General features: G+C 45.6%; 1 protein-coding gene across 1 annotated transcript; it reads right to left on the bottom strand.

The window, feature by feature from the left end:
• Nucleotides 1-7043: 7043 nt before the first annotated feature.
• Znf764 (zinc finger protein 764) lies at nt 7044-10146 on the bottom strand. Its single transcript, XM_035442199.1, has 3 exons — nt 9666-10146; nt 9408-9521; nt 7044-8913 (listed from the first exon to the last, which is right to left on the bottom strand). Exons 1-3 carry the CDS (start codon nt 9847-9849, stop codon nt 8000-8002), a joined length of 1212 nt encoding a protein of 403 aa, XP_035298090.1. The 5' UTR covers nt 9850-10146; the 3' UTR covers nt 7044-7999.
• Between the last annotated feature and the right edge of the window lie 6155 nt (nt 10147-16301).

The raw sequence follows: 16301 nt of genomic DNA, 5'->3' as shown, positions 1-16301 counted from the left end.
ACCTCCAACTTGCTTAGCCATCAGAAAATTCACACAGACAAGCAATGGTGTCGTACAAAGCATAGGACAGAGTCCTCTAGCTGATATTCTGTTATGGTTTACTACTTGTACTCTTGGGCCAGATCTTCAGCTACCTAAGCAACAACATTTCTACCTCCCAGCCTCCCTGGTACCTAGAGAGGGCAGTCTGTCCCTGGACTGGAATCTGTCTATACAAAGGACATTCAACCAGGAACCAGGAACCAACTTCCACTTGCCATATACCCATCACAGTGAGTCTGTGCAGGCAGTAAAGGCTTCTCTTATGAGGGCCACAACTCATCAGTAGCTAGTCAAAGGAAAAAAAAAAAAAAAGCTGGGGTGAGGAAGGTCTAATGGACTTCTTCAACCACTATGTGGTGAAGAAGGGTCCTGTGCATATCTTGATTCCAGCAAGCACTCTGCCCAAAGTACCACCCCCTCTGCAACAGCCTAGGGCAGCCAACATGAACTTTTGGTCCAACCAACTTGGGCAATACTGTGGGGCCCATGCTAGAAAGAGGCTCTCTGTGTGGGAGACTTCCGCATGAAACTACCTCTCTACACCCAAAGGAGAAGCCCTCTAAAGGCCTGTGTCAGGTGCTAAAGGGTTATTGTAAGCCAGTGTGACTTCAGGTTCTTAAGAAAACACCACAACACAGAGCGCTTTGAGAAGAACAAAGGAAATGAAGAGTCTTTGTGTAAACTATCCTCTCACCTGACACACCTTGGGATCATTACCCTTGACAAAACTAAAAGGAAATGACATTAAAAATTATTTCTCCAGGCAGTGGTGGTGTACACCTTTAATCCCAGCACTTGGGTGGCAGAGGCCGGAGGATCTCTGTGAGATCGAGGCCAGCCTGATCTACTAAGCTACACAGAGAAACCCTGACTCGAAAAACCTTTTTAAAAAATCATTTCATGTGTATGCATCTTTTGTTCACATGTATGCCTAGTGTCCTTGGAGGCCCTAGGACTGGAATAACAGACAGTTGTGAGCTGTGGGTGCTGGGAATAGAATCTTGTTCCTCTGGAAAAGCAGTCAGTGCACTAATTGATGAGCTATCTCTCCAGCCTTTTGCCTTTATGTTTGGTCCGTTTATTTGTATACTTGTTTGTGGTGCTAGGGATTGAACCTTCTACATTTACCTACATCCTCAGACTGAGAGTGACATTTCCCCCCAATGCTGGGAATGCAGTCTAGAGCTCGGTGCACGCTAAGCAAGTGTTGTGCCACTTCTACCACTAGGCTATAGTTTCAACAGAATTAATATTTTACTGAGAGGAGTGGAGCCCTCAGACTTTAACAGGGATAAACGCCCATGCCTAGAGACTGATTTAACAGGCAAGGGGCAGAAAAGGAAGGTAGTTCACTGACAGAGTGATTCCTTAGTGTGACCAAAGTCCTAGGTTCAATTCCAGCATTGAAAGAAGAATAGGAGGAAGGGGTGGTGACCCATGCCTTTAAATCCAGCACAGGGCGGGGGGGGGGGGAGGGGGGGAGGCAGGCAGATCTCTGAGTTCAAAGCTACCCTAGTCTACAGAGAGAGTTTCTGGACAGCCAAAGTTACAAGGGGAAACTTTGTCTCAGAAAAAAGAAAGATAAAAGGTAGGAAGTAGTGTAGAAGAAGCTAACACCAGTTTTGGTGTTTGTTATGAAGGTATGATACTTATCCTCTCTAGAGAAAATTAAAGTTCACAGTTTTGTTTTGTTTTTAATTTTAAGATGGATTCTCACTATGTAGACCTGGTTGGCCTGGAACTTACTATATAGATCAAGCTGTCCTTCAAACTCAGCTTCTTGCATGTTGGAATTAAAGGTTGTGCAGAGGCAACAAATTCGAAGATTCTGCTAAGTCTTTTGGGTCTCAGATGTCCAGACAGAGTAGTGATGTGTCTGTCAAGGATTGGTCTATTTTATTTGTTTTTTGTTATTTCTCATGGTCTCTCACCCTGATCAACCTTGAATTCTCTATGAACTTCTGATCCTCTTGCCCCAACTCCAGAGTACTGGGATTATATGTATGTGGCACCATACCAAAATTTTATGCCATGGGCTCTAGGAGAACTAGGCAAACACTCTACCAACTGAGCTACACCCCCCCTTCTCCTTCTCTCCTTCTTCTTCATAACTAAGTAGAAAACACTCAAGTTGGTATCCAAAATGCATCTCCCTAGCAGATTTGCATTTCTTTTCTTCAGTTCTTGATGTAGAAAGAGGAATATTCTTCAACAGCAGACACACTCAGCCATGGGTCAAGACACCCTGCTATGTGGGGAATCTTTGATATTACGCCACCAGTTCAGACTACACGAACCTTCTCGTCTTTATCTGGTGCATCAGCAGCAACCTCTGCTCATTGCCCAGTTCAATGAGTTTCTCACATCCAGTGTCTGGGAAAGGAATGTTGACTTCATCTTGATAGGGCTGGTGGCCTAGGAGTCTCCACCGCAAAGAAGACAAGCTACATTTCAAAAAGGTGATACGGCACAGAGGCCTTACTTTGAAAGCACCACTGTTCCTTATCTGTGTGTTCTGCACCCACTGATTCAACCAATCAGATCAAATGTAAGTCAGAAATAAAGAGGGACTGCTTAGCACTCACCGAGTCCTGGGTTGAATCCTCAGCACTGGGATAGTGGTGGTAGTTTCTGTCTGTGCTAAACATACACAGCTTTGCTTTGCCAGAATTCCCTCGACAGTGTAGTGTAATAACTATTTACATAGTGCTACATTGTCCTGGATATCGTTAGTAATCGAGAGGGGCTGAGAACAAAGCCAGTGGTAGAATGCTTGCTAAATTTGTGTGCAGTCCAAAATTCAGTTTCCGACACAAGAAAAACAAAAAGTAAGCGATCCTGCCTCGAACCCCCCCCTCCCCGCCCCGACCTCCCAAAGGTAAGTAATCTAAAAACAATTGATTATTTTCTGCAAACTACTGATGAGTCTGGGGTCCAGGGATTTCATGAGACCATTCTCCCACTGACTCGGGATGTAGCAGCAGGAAAATCCCTGTGGCTCTTTGTTCAGCCAATCTAGCCAAATGGATTAGCTCCGGGTCAGTGGGAGGCTTGTCCAAAAGAGAAGTTGGAAAAGGAAGAAAGAGAATATCGGATGCCAACCTTTGGCCTCCACACATGCATATGTGTTCACATATGCCTTAGGAGGGTTCAGCTTCTTTGGACCACAAACATCTTTGTGTGTCCTCTTTCTAGAAAGACATGCAAACACTACAAGAAATTTGGCTGGGGTCTATTGGATTACCATATCTGCTGCTCTCCAGGCAGTGATGCTCTGAGGGGAGCCTCCTCCTGGCAAGATCCTTCTGAAGCAGATCTCAACGCATAGTAACAGACAATGAGAGCCTACATTTGAAGGAGGAATTCACCAAGAAATGGACTGAGAATGAGTGCAGTTGGGCCTAGGGGGGGTCTCATGACCCGAGAAAGGATGGATTAAATAATGAAAGGTTAAGTAACAGCAGGAAGTTGATGATTTGGGTCAAGTTTCTGGGCCCTGGGCAAGCCTTGCAAACTTGAAAGTACCCTGAAATCTTAACATGGTGAATGTGATGCTGTGCACCCGACAAGCTGAAGGCAGCAGCACTTTTGGCTTGAGTCTGGATGGGAACTGGCTCAGCAAGCTGAGCTTCCATGGCTCAGCCCTGAGTAACCAGGAAGGGCTGCAGCTGTTTGGCGAGCCTGTTCTCACCCCATGTCCTGTGACAAGGTGGCACGTGAGCCAGTCACCCCGAAAAAAGCTCAGAGTTTAGGGAGGCCTCAGTGGGGTCAGTGGAATGGACTCTTCATTACTCTACCTGAGCAGTGTATTTTCTCCAAGTTCTCTGTGGCATTTGAAGTTCCTACAGGGAATGGGGATGGTAGAACACTTGCCCAGCCGTGTGCCTAAACTCTCGAACCACAAACAAAAACCCCTAAGCTTTAGGGGATCTTCATTTTGTCCTCCCAAGGAAGTTGGAAATAGAGCTGAGTGAATAAAACAAATATCTACTGAGGAGCTGGAAAGGTTTAAAGCACTGACTGTTCTTATAGAGGTCCTGGGTTTGATTTCCTGTGTGTGTGTGTGTGTGTGTGTGTGTGTGTGTGTGTCCGCACCTCATCTGGCCTGCAACGACATTACATTCACATGGAGCACAGATATACAGATAAATACACCCATACACCAAAATAAAAATTAAAAAGTGCCAAGGACAGAAGCTTCCCTGAGATCGTATGTACATTGAGGTGGGAATGCTCCATTGAGTCAGGAGTGCTCCATCACCTGTGCTAGACTGAGCTCTAATCACAAAGGAACGGACAACAGACTCACCAAGCCCTAGGAAAGGGTCCCTGAGAGCTTCAGAAATCGAAAGGTCCCTTCAGCTTCAGTATGAGTGCCTGATCCCTCGCCTGGTCCCCGTTTGTTGATAATGGCATAATTGACTTGCACCGCTCATCTTGGGCTGGTCTTTCTTTTCCCTGGATCTCTCACATGCTGTTCCAGCAGACTGGCTCCAGTGTTCTCAAAGGACACTGGCTGCGGGCTGTTTGGAGCTCATGGGGTTTTTGTTTTGTTTTTATTGTTTTGAGACAGGGTCTCACGAATCCCAGACTAGTCTGCAACTCACATGGCTGACGATGATCTTGAACTTTTGATCCTCCTGCCTCCACCTCCCCAGTGAGCAGATTACAGGCATGCAGTGCTGGGGTTCAATCCAGGGCTCTGTGAATGCCCGGCAAGCCCTGTATCAAATGAGCTGTTTATTTTTCAAATAAAACATTTTTGGGGCTGGGGTACATGGGTGTCATGGCACATATGTGGAGGTTCAAGAGTCAGTCCTCTCCCTGAGTGTCTGTGCAGTTGTTAGGCAGCAAGCACCTTTTGCCTGCTGGGCTATCTTGACAGTCTGTCTTGACAGTTTTGAGACACATTCTTGCTTCATAGACTTCCACACTGGCCTCCAACTGGCAATCCTCCAGTTTCAGCCTCCCAAGTACTGAGATTACACGTATGCAGGGGCAATATATGGATTTTTCTAAGAGAAGCAAGAAACCTAAATTTGTGTGTTTGAAGTACTTCAATTTTTTGGGTTTTTGTTTTTGTTCTTGTTTTGTTTTCAAGACAGGGACTTGCTATTTATCATTGGCTGTCCTAGAACTCACGATGTAGACAAGGCTGGTCTCAAACTCACAGAGATCCCCTGCCTCTGCCTCCTGAGTGCTGGGATTAAAGGCGTGCACCACCAAAACCTGTTGAGTACTTCAATTTTTAAATCTTGACCATTAGCTTATTTTTAAGTCAGGGTCTCAGAAAGTCTGGACTTGGTATCAAATTCCAGATCCCCCAGGCCCATCTCTCAAGTGCTGGCTTAGACATTCACTGTCATACCCAGCTCTTAAACAGTAATTTACATCCTTTGAAAATGCAGCCCAATTAAAGGGTCATCAGAACTAACTTCTATGTTAACAGGAAAAGCAAAGTCCTTTTGACCTCAATTCTCTTAACACTTAAAAAAATGCCTTGGCTTGCCTCCCTTTAGCTTCCAAGTAGGGTTTTGAAAACAGAAGGAAACAGGCTATCTGCAAATGACATTGCTATCTGCCTAGACTGTTGTCCCCAATGCAGCTCTTGCTAAAAATTCTGTGACTTCCTGGAGGCTGCCATAGAAGTTGGAGTCTACAAGCCATGTGAGCTTCAGGAAGTATAGACTGTCATTTTTTGCTTTGTGATTTTTAAGGCCAGATCCCACACTGCTGAAACAGCTGGATATTGCTGGAAGCCCACTGGTGGGTCTGAATCCTATTGGCCAGTAGATATGGATAAAAGGAGCCATTATCTTCCCAGCCCCTATAACCTCTAACTCCTGGCAATGAGCCCACCAGTGCTTTCTCACAGTTTAACTTCTGACTAAAGTACCTGCCACACTGAGGGAAGGAGTAGGGGACTCGACACTGTAGGTCTGATCAGTTGAGTGGTGAGGGCAGCATTTAATTGGGGCTGGCTTACAGTCATCATGGTGGGAAGCATGGCTGCACACAGGCAGACATGGTGCTGCTGGAGAAGGAGATGAGAGTTCTGCATCCCAATCTGTAGGCAGCAGGCAGAGAGAATGAGCCAGTGGGCCTGGCTTAAGCATCTGAAACCTCAAAGCCTGCCCTGAGTGACACAGTTCCTCCAACAAAGCCACACCTCCTAATAGTGCCCCTTCTCATGAGCCTACTGGGGCCATTTTCATTCAAACCACCACAGAGACAAGCCTCAGGAGGCAAGAAAGTAATTTGGCTCAACACAACTCAGTAGCCAGTGTTTGTTCAGAGTTCAAGAGTTTGACCCCAAGTAGTGTATTTTAGGTATAGTCAAGCACAGCACAACTTTGTGAAAACTTTCCTGGTGGTAAATAACTCAATCCCACGCACACAATAAAGCTTAAGACAGGACCACAATTGAACCTTTGTAAAGAACATGTGACATCTTCCATAAAGATGAGTTCTACAGATTGACAAGCTCAAAGTAAGGGGCTGGGGCGGGGGTGGATCTGGTGTGATTTCAGCCAACACAGATGACACAGAGGCCACCAGGCTATTAACCACATCTGCTACAGTATCTGGAAAGAGGGGACCTCAGTTGGGGAAATGACTCTGTCATATTGGCCTATGGGTGAGACCATGGGGGCATTTAATTGAGTAACCTGTAGGACAGGGTCATGAATAGTGAGGTAGGTGCTCAATGGTAGGACCAGGGATGAGAAACAAATGAGAAATAAAAAAGACAAAAGCAACACCTAGGACCAGAAGATCTTGCATTAACTGATGACTTATGCCAAGCAAATTTATTAGAAGTACAGCATCGCCAGGTATGGTGGTACACACCTTTAATCTCAGCAGTTGGGAGGCAGAGGCAGGCAGAACTCTGAGTTCGAGGCCAGCATGTTCTACAGAGTGAGTTCCAGGACAGCCAGAGCTGTTACAGAGAGAAACCCTGTCTCAGAAATAAAGGAAAAAAAGAAAGAACTATAGTGTGTGTGTGTGTGTGTGTGTGTGTGTGTGTGTGTGTGTGTACTGAGGGCAGCCTTGAACTGCTGAACTTCCTGCCTCCAACTACCAAGTGGTGGAATTATAGGCACAAGTCACCACACCCAGTACATGCAGTGATGGGCATGGAACCCAGAGCTGTTCTGTCTTGTTTGCTTGGCTGAATCTTTTGGAGTTTTTGTTTTCAAAAGAAGCTAGAAACCCAGACTTTCTTTTGTGTGTGAACTACTTTGACTTTTTTTTTTTTAAGATTTTATTTATTTATTTATTTATTATGTATACAGCCGTCTGCCTGCATGTCAACAGAAGACACTAGATCTCATTCAAGGTGGTTGTGAGCCACCGTGTGGTTGCTGGGAATTGAACTCAGGACCTCTGGAAGAACAGTCAGTGCTTTTAACCGCTGAGCCATCTCTCCAGGCCCGAACTACTTTGACTTTTAAACCTCAATTAATTTCACTTATTATTTATTTATTCATTCACCTTAGATGGACTCTCAGGTAGCCCAAATTGGTCTCAAATTCCTGACCTTCCTGTCTCTCATAGGCATGCACCACCACACTTGGATCTTGACCGGTAACTAATAACCCTGAAAATGCAGCTCTCAGTTCACACAGAGCCATCAACTTTGGCCTCTGCATTAAAGAGGCAATGGATCATACGAGGTTCTCTTCAACCTCGAGCCTCTCAATACTTCTGAGCCAGAAAACTGTTCTTGCTCCTCATACAAGTTCTAGTGGGTTTCCCACCCTAGCCCAAATAGACTCAGAACCTAGACCAGTGGGATCAGTGTGTGTGCAAACACATCTGGGAACCACCCACAAGACTGTACTCTGTCTCCAGGACCAGCCCTTGCTAGAACTTCTGTGACTTCCAGAGGATGCCATAGGTTCAAAGCCTCTGGGCTTCAAACAGTGTGTATATTTCACCTTCTGTGGTCGAGCTTTTAAGACCATCCCCCGCACTCCTGGAATATCTCTGGATAGTGCCGGAAGCCCACAGGTGGATCCGGGTCCCCGTGGCCTGTGACCAGGGATATGGATAACTGACTGGCTTCTCCGACCCTATGGCCCCTAGACCCTGGCCGATGGACCCACTGATGCTTTGCCACTGCTGACTTCTGGCCAAAACACCTGCCACACTGAGGGCAAGAGTAGGGTCGCTCGCCACTGTGGGTTCGCCTGTGGGCTGCCATTTCAGAGCTCTGGCGGAAGCAGCGTCCACAGTCAGGACATGAGTAAGGCTTTTCACCTGTATGGGTGCGCACGTGGCGCCGAAGATCTGAGGCATGGGCAAAGGCTTTGCCACAGTCTGTGCAAGGAAAGGGGGTCATGCCACTGTGTACCCGCTGATGCTGATGGAGTGCAGAGCTCTGGCTGAAGCAGCGCCCACAATCAGCACAGCCGTAGGGCTTCTCCCCAGTGTGGATGCGGAGATGGGCCGTGAGGGCAGAGCGCTGCGTAAAGGCACGTCCACAATCAGGACAGCGATGTGGCCTTTCGCCTCGGTGTATGGCCCGATGCTTGCTTAGGGAGGAAGCCCGGCCGAAGGGCTTGCTGCAGTCAGGGCAACGGAATGGCTTTTCACCTGTATGAGTGTACAGGTGCTCCACCAATGTGGACCGCCAGGCAAAACTCTTCCCACACACACGGCAGCCATGGCGCTGATCTGCTCTTGGGACAGTGGCATGGACAACAAGAGGGGGGTGGCCCTGGTGAGGGTCCTTGGACAGCAGCTCCAAGTTGCAAGGGGGTCCAGCAAAGGAGGGGTGAGGCTCCTTCCGCCCACCTTGTGTAGAAAATGTCTTCTGGGTTGCCTCAGTCTCTTCCTTCGGTCTCTTCCTTTCCTCCTGTCTGCAATCTGTTTGGAGACCAAGGAAAAACTCAGACTCTGTCTGATCCTGCTCTTTGGCTCCCACACTCCTACATGGTGACAGACAGGACACTGGAGGGGAGAGGACACAGCATCTGAGCATGCAGGGTGCGTGGATGTCCAGAGGCAGCATAAAGAAGGGCATCAGTGTGGCCCCCAATCCCAAGTCCAGAGGGCTGAGCACTTGCCACAGGTGGATGGGAAGAACTGAAGAAGCCTCCAGAAGGGAGTCACAGTGATGGCAGCAGAGCAGGAGTGGAAACGCTGGGTGACAATCAACATAGCTAGATATGAAGTGAGGGCGCTGCACGGGCACAATCACAGCCCCCTTCTAGGTGAATCCAGGTGCCAGGCATAATGACTTTGGCCAAGGAAACAGTTCAGGGAAGAAACTGCCAGGCTGGCAAGTGGAGTCACCAGAAGGTACCACAACTGGCCGGCTACTGAGAAGTCCCCCAAAGCCGGAATACCCAGTCCTTCACCTGTATCGGCTTGCGTCTGACACATGGCCACCTCTGGATCCTGGGCACCGGGTCCCCACAGTTCGGCCTCTTCCTCTACCCAGGAGATGAGTGCTGGCTTGGCGCCTCCCACTCCTGGAGAGAAAGAAAGCAAACGCCACGATGCGGGGAGGACAAACAGTTTGGTCCCGGCTGCCCGTTCCCAGGGCTCCCCGCTGCACCGCTGGACACACAGTGTCACGCGCAGGACGAGCCCAGGAGGCCAGGAAAGGCCCTCACCGAGCGCGCCCAGGAGGCCGTAGGTCTCGCGCATCACCTCCCGGTACAGGGCTCTCTGCGCGGGCCGCAGACAGCCCCACTCCTCGGGGGAGAAGTACACGGCCACATCCGCGAAGCTCACGGCCCCGGGCTTCCTGAACACCGGCTGAGCCGAGGGCCTTCCCGGGGTAAGGAGCTGCGCCATGGGGACCCCCGGCTCGGTCCCGGGCCAACCCAGCAAGCCCGGGAACGCCTGCCCAGACCCAGGTGTCCGCGGTCGGATACCAGGGCCGAGAAGGGACAGAAATCAACTCCGTGCGCACTCTGATGTAGGTAAAATTTGAAAACCGAAAGCAGCAGGTACACAACAAGGACTTGAGGACGCCTGCATGAAAATGGTGGCAGTGGGATCTCACAAACTAGGCTCTCTAGCGGTTGTGCCCAGGGTTACAGGGCACAGGGTTACAGGGTCTTTCTGGGTCATTTTCTTCTAGCCCTCATCCAAAATGGCCACAGAGTCTACAAGTGCCAGTCTGAGAACAAGTCCCAGGCAGACAGGCCCATGTGGGCAGGGACCTCCCTGCCAGTGAGGACAAGATGCGGTTGGGCGTGGGTACAGACGCTGGGGACCTGCAGTCATCTCAAGGTCAGCTAGGTGGAAGTGGCCTGTGAATAGGTGCTTAGTGTTTTGCTTCTGGTCAGTGTATTACGGAGCTGGAAGCCTGTGAAGGGAGGCCATTAATAAGAAGGCAGAAAATGGAGTGGGCTGTTAATTAGGGGATTTTCACCAGCTTGGCCTAGAATCCAAACTAGTTGAAGATTACCGCTCCTGACACAGACCAGAGGTCACAGAGCTGTCCTTTCATCAGCTGGGGCACATGGGACATTCACAACGGCTCACTTCTAATGTTCTAAAAGTGTACACCTGCTCATCTGTTCTTCAATCCTGTGAGGGATTAACTGTCAGTAGTTTCTGGGATGTTTGTGAAATTCTCATCAAATATTCAAGAGAAGAATGAGACCCTACTCAAAATCCTCAAGGCTTTAAGCCTCGTCCATTGCTATTCTAATATAAAATGCCTATCTACAAAAGGAATATTACCTCATGTCGGCATCATTCACAGCTGAAATTATTTTTCTTTTTTTAAGAGATTTATTTATTATGAATACAACATCCGGCCTCCATGTATGTCTGCACGCCAGAAGAGGGCACCAGATCTCATTATGGATAGTTGTGAGCCACTGTGTGGTTGCTGGGAATTGAACTCAGGACCTCTGGAAGAGCAGCCAGTGCGCCTAACCTCTGAGCCATCTCTCCAGCCCCCACAGCTAGAATTCTTGCTTTGTAGCTGAGAAGAGGCTTCAGCCAGACTTCAGGGCAAGGGGTTCTTTTCCCTTCCTATGCATCCATAATGGCCCTGTCTTTCTACCATCTCTCAGTGCCAATATGTTGGATCAAGATCAGGTTTCTGCTCACTAAGTCTGTACTAAGCTGAAAGATAAGGCAGATATGAATTCCCTGGGCACAGAGTGACCAGATCTTCCGGCTGACTGTGTTGAGGTCTATGTGACAGATGAAGTCTCGGCTCTGGGAGGCCTGCTGCCACTGAGCACCAAGGATGCTTGTGATGCACAATGACGACAGACGGCTTTGCTGGGAGCAGTATTCTGGTTTTCAGTTGTTGTCTTTCAGAATGTGAAACACATAATCGTATGCCCTTCTGGCTTTTTAAGTTTCAGTTGGATGATCTGGTGTTATTCTGGTGCTATTCTGCCACCAGCATCTTTGCCAGCTGGACATCTGACAGTGTGTTATGATCCAGAATATACAAACAACTCAAAAAACAAGTGGCCCCCTTCAAACTATGGGCATGGCATCTGAATAGAGTTCTCCAGAGAAGAAATAGAAATGGCTAAGAAATATCTCAAAAAGTATTCATTGCCTGTAGTTGGTTTTTACTCTTTGACTCTTTACTCTTTGGGGAGCCCACCACACAGCTCCCGAATAAATCACACACAGAGGCTTATTATTACCTATAAATGCCCGGCCTTACCTTGGCTTATTTCTAGCCAGCTTTTCTTAAATTATCCCGTCTATCTTTTGCCACTGGGCTTTAATCTTTATCTATTCTATATACCTTTTTTTTTTCCAATTTACTCTGTGACTGGCTGTGCAGCTGGGTGGCTGTCCCCTGCTGTCCTCTCTCCTTTTCTCATTCCTCAATTTTCTCTTTCCAGATTTATTCTCCTTTTTATTCTCTCTTCCTGCCAGCCCCACCTATCCTTTCTCCTGCCTTGCTATTGGCCCTTCAGCTCTTTATTAGACCAATCAGGTGTTTTAGACAGGCAGAGTAACACAGCTTTACAGAGTTAAACAGATGCAACATGAAAGAACACATGTCAGGGCCCATAAAAGTGGCTCCATTTCATCTTGATTTAAGGTCAGTGAGTTAGAGCCCATTATTGCTCCTTCAAGGTTGAACAACAGTATGTTTGGTTTTAGGTGTGGCTATAGTGTATCTTGCCTTGACAACAGGACATCTTGCCTAAAGTGTAGCTAATGGATGTCTCACCTTGACAACAGATGTTTGGTTTAGGGAGTGGCTTCTTGATGTTTTGGGTATTGAGAAGTTAATTATGCTTGTTTGTTCTTTGTATCTTGGTAAGGAAGTGCCCCCCCCAGCCTTTTGATTGGGGTATATAAGAGCCTTGAGTAATAAACTTGGGGCTCATCCTGGTATTCACTAGGTGCCCTCCTGACTCTATCCCTGTCTCTTGTCTAACTCTTTCCTCAATCCACACTACTTCTTCCAAGCATGAACTGGATAAATCTGCTGGACAAATGCAACACATCTTTGCATCATTAAACAAGTGTTCCACTGCACAAACAAATGTAACACATCTTAAAATAATATTCCACAACATTTCCCCTTTTTTAAAATAAAAATGAAAGATTTTAACTTTAACATAGTAAAACTATACACAACAAAAACAGTTATCAAGTAAGAATTAATTTATTATATTTAGTCCATTTGTATTTAGCAAATTCAGAGAAAACACTCCATTTATCTTAGTGAATCCAAAGTTTTACACCTAATTTACTTTCTATCATAACTAAGGAAAACTGCAACTATAATTATCTAGTCTTCAACTCCATCAAAGGCCCCAGAAGGATATATTATCTGAGTAAACAGGAAGTGCACTGCAAGCAACTGTCAAAACTCTAGAAATGACAGAGACATCTGGGTGCCTGGATAGTCACCCAAGTTTCCTCTGTGCTGTTGGGGCATCCATCTTCAGCCTACAGGCCTAGGGTATCTGGCAGACTTTTTAGTGAGGCAGGAAATTTTAAGGACTGTACCACCTTGTACTGGCAAAATTCGTCAGTTGCTTTCCTCTGTGTCCTGCAGAATGTATGGCAGACTCTTCAGTGAAGCAGAAACACTGCAGGACTGTCCCACCTTGTTTTGGCAAAGCTCAGCAGTCACTTTCCTGTGGGTCCTGCATGTCCGTCCAGTCTGCACAGCACACTGTCAAGCAGTCAAGGCAAAAGCAGTTTCTTTGTCCAGTGGCTAACCTTGCCAGAACGAAAGCAGACTCCATAAGCAGTTTCTTTCTTTCTTTCTTTCTTTTTTTAAAGATTTTATTTATTTATTATGTATACAACATTCTGCTTCCATGTATATCTGCACATCAGAAGAGGGTACCAGATCTCATAACGGATGGTTGTGAGCCACCATGTGGTTGCTGGGAATTGAACTCATGACCTCTGGAAGAGCCAGTGCTCTTAACCTCTGAGCCATCTCTCCAGCCCCATAAGCAGTTTCTTTGATGCCCACCATCTCTGAAGTGAATTGGTGCTGCCAGGAGCAGATGTGTCTCCTTGTTGTGAAAAACCCTAAGTTAATAAAACATTTAAATACCATTTTCTATAGGTCTTTGAGGTGTTTGATGACTGCTTATCTATCTAAAATGTATCTCTGTATGATCTTGAAAACATGCCTAACATATCTACAAATCTGATTGTTATAGTTGACTAACTGCTAGCCTATGTTTCTTGATTATCCTAGTTTATAATAATAGCCTTCAAAAACTAGTATTTTTACCTTACATTTTTAAAAGAAATTGCATACGTACAATACCTTAAACAAGAGTAGGAACATATAAACAAGAGTAGGAACATATATACAGTGTAACAAAAATAACTTTAAATTTGTATTGACATATTATGTTCCCCTAAATGATAACATCCATAACCCACCAAATAACCAACAGCCTCCAAAACCCAGCTCTTGGGAATGTGGACATCATTTTCTCTAGACTGCTTCCTGTTGTCTGAGGGTAAACGAATCTTTAGGAGTTCCTGAGAAAATCTGAGATAATGGCCAAGTCCTGGGAAGACTAGCTATAAACTTTGTTGATAGATATCACCTGATATCTATCCATATTAAGTATCTGATCCATATTAACCGGGAAGGAATCCACAGCTTCTTGTTTCCTGAGGACACAAAAGCAAAACCATTTCTCCAAAGAAATGTATCTTTTAAGACTCATTTAACAAATACATTTTTTGACTTCCATTTTAAAATTAAGGAATTCTTAAAATATCTAGGCTGGTTTATTTCCACAGTTCCTCTTTTAATTCCAAGTCTCTTAGCAGCTGTCCTTTGCTTTTCTGCAATCAAAAAATTCAAAGTTAACACAGTACTATACAGGATCCAGACTCCCTGTGTATTTCCCATCCTACATGGCTTTTTTCATTTATATTACTTTTACTCTCTCTTTAAAGACTTTATTATTTTTAAACTATTTCCTTTTAGTTTATACCTATATATACCTAAACTATTTCCTTTTAGTTTATACTGGTTGTCTATACCTATATTCTTTGTTTCTTAAGCCTACATACATTGTAAAACACACTGGAACCTGTTTAGAGGGTTTTGTTTTGTTTTGTTTTCCATCTAGACCTCTTTTCCTGAGTATCTCTAGTCTTTTTTGACAGTGTGAACACACTTTCAAACTGCTAAACTACAGCTGAGTCCTCCACAATGCCCTATCAGCTGGCTCTGCCCACTTCTGGATTCCTGAGAGCCAAGCCTAAAGCTTGCAGCCTGCTGAGAGGTGTATTTGACCAGGAACTGCGTTCAAATATCCCTAGCTGTAGGAAGCCAGGCCTGCTTGGCCACAAGTGTTTTTTCACTTAGCTTGCCCTTCTGCTTAGCACTGCCGACTGAACAGCAGGGCCTCTTAAAGAAACCATGCACTTTTTCTTTCTCTCTTTTTTCTCAGCTTTCTCAAGCCCTACATGGAAATTCAGGCCTATGTTGGTATGCCAAATGTAGTTGGTTTGATTTTTATTCTTTGACTCTTTTGGGGACCTGCCACCCAGCTCCCAAATAAGTCACATGAAGACTTATTACTTATGAATGCCCGGCCTTAGCTTGGCTTATTTCTAGCCAGCTTTTCTTAACTAAATTATCCAGTCTATCTTTTGCCTCTGGGCTTTTAGCTTTCTCTATTTTTGTATATCTTTTCTTTCTTTCTTAATACATTGCTGGTTGTGTAGCTGGGTGACTGGCCCCTGATGTCCTCCTTTGCTTGCTCCCTCATCACCTCCCAGATTTCCTCTCCTATTTATTCTCTCTGCCTGCCAGCCCCACCTATCCTTTCCTGCCAAGCTTATTGGTCATTCAGCTCTTTATTAGACCAATCAGGTGTCTTAGGCAGGCAAAGGAACACAGATTTACAGAGTTGAACAAATGCAACATAAAAGAATGCAACCCATCTTTGCATCATTAAACAAATGTTCTACAGCATAAACAAATGTAACACATTTTAAAATAATATTCCATGACAGACCATTGCTGAGGTTGGGGAGCAATAGAGAGGGAAATAGCAGGGTAGAAGTGAGAATGTTGGGAAAATGGGAAGGGGTTCTAACAGGTAGGATAGAGGATGATAAACACAGAAGGAGGTTGAGGAGGGTAAAATAACAGTAAGAATATCTGAAAACAATCATAAGAAATCATAGATTAACTATTAGCTTAAAATACATAGAGTATTTGTAAGTCTATGTCTATGACTATATATACAGAAATAGTTTAAATGAAACTTTCTCATCTGGGCTACCTTTGCTCCCCACAAGAGTCATAGACTATCTAACAAACCCCAATGCATGAGCAGCCCTCTTTGAGTTGTTTAACAAGTTTGTCCAGAGACTCCCAAAACATTATAGGCTAATTTCATTGCCCTTGGTTGCCACCTAGAGGTGGATAGTAAGTCGCTATTGCTGAAACACAGGATTGCACCTTAAACACTAGATCCAGAGAACCCAAGCTGGATCTGACTTAAAAGCCTACCTGAGGACTACATTTCAAGATAGCAGAAAGCTCCAGGCATTGCTGGCAAATGCCTTGAATCCCAGCACTTGGGAGGCAGAGGCAGGTGTATCTCTGTGAGTTTGAGGCCAGCCTGGTCTACAAGAGCTAGCTCCAGGACAGTCAAGACTACACAGAGAAACCCAAGAGAAAAGAAAAAGAAAAGATACTTCAATAATAGAAGCTAAAATCCACTCAACACAGAGCATATTTCTCATTATCAAATTCCCAGAGAAAACTCCTTACAAAATTAATTCAAAGGAATTCAATATATGATATC

This window comes from Cricetulus griseus, chromosome 3 (assembly GCF_003668045.3).
Source record: "Cricetulus griseus strain 17A/GY chromosome 3, alternate assembly CriGri-PICRH-1.0, whole genome shotgun sequence".
Lineage (NCBI taxonomy): Eukaryota > Metazoa > Chordata > Mammalia > Rodentia > Cricetidae > Cricetulus > Cricetulus griseus.
This window is presented reverse-complemented; position numbering and strand designations above follow the sequence as displayed.

What these genes read in the sequence shown, in the direction of transcription:
- Znf764 (XM_035442199.1), bottom strand. Translation starts at nt 9,849, where the DNA reads ATGGCGCAGCTCCTTACCCCGGGAAGGCCCTCGGCTCAGCCGGTGTTC. An exon ending in CGGCCTCCTGGGCGCGCTCG is followed by an intron (nt 9,522 to 9,665) that starts GTGAGGGCCTTT and finishes CTTTCTCTCCAG; the next exon opens with GAGTGGGAGGCGCCAAGCCA. An exon ending in TCAGACGCAAGCCGATACAG is followed by an intron (nt 8,914 to 9,407) that starts GTGAAGGACTGG and finishes GTCTCCAAACAG; the next exon opens with ATTGCAGACAGGAGGAAAGG.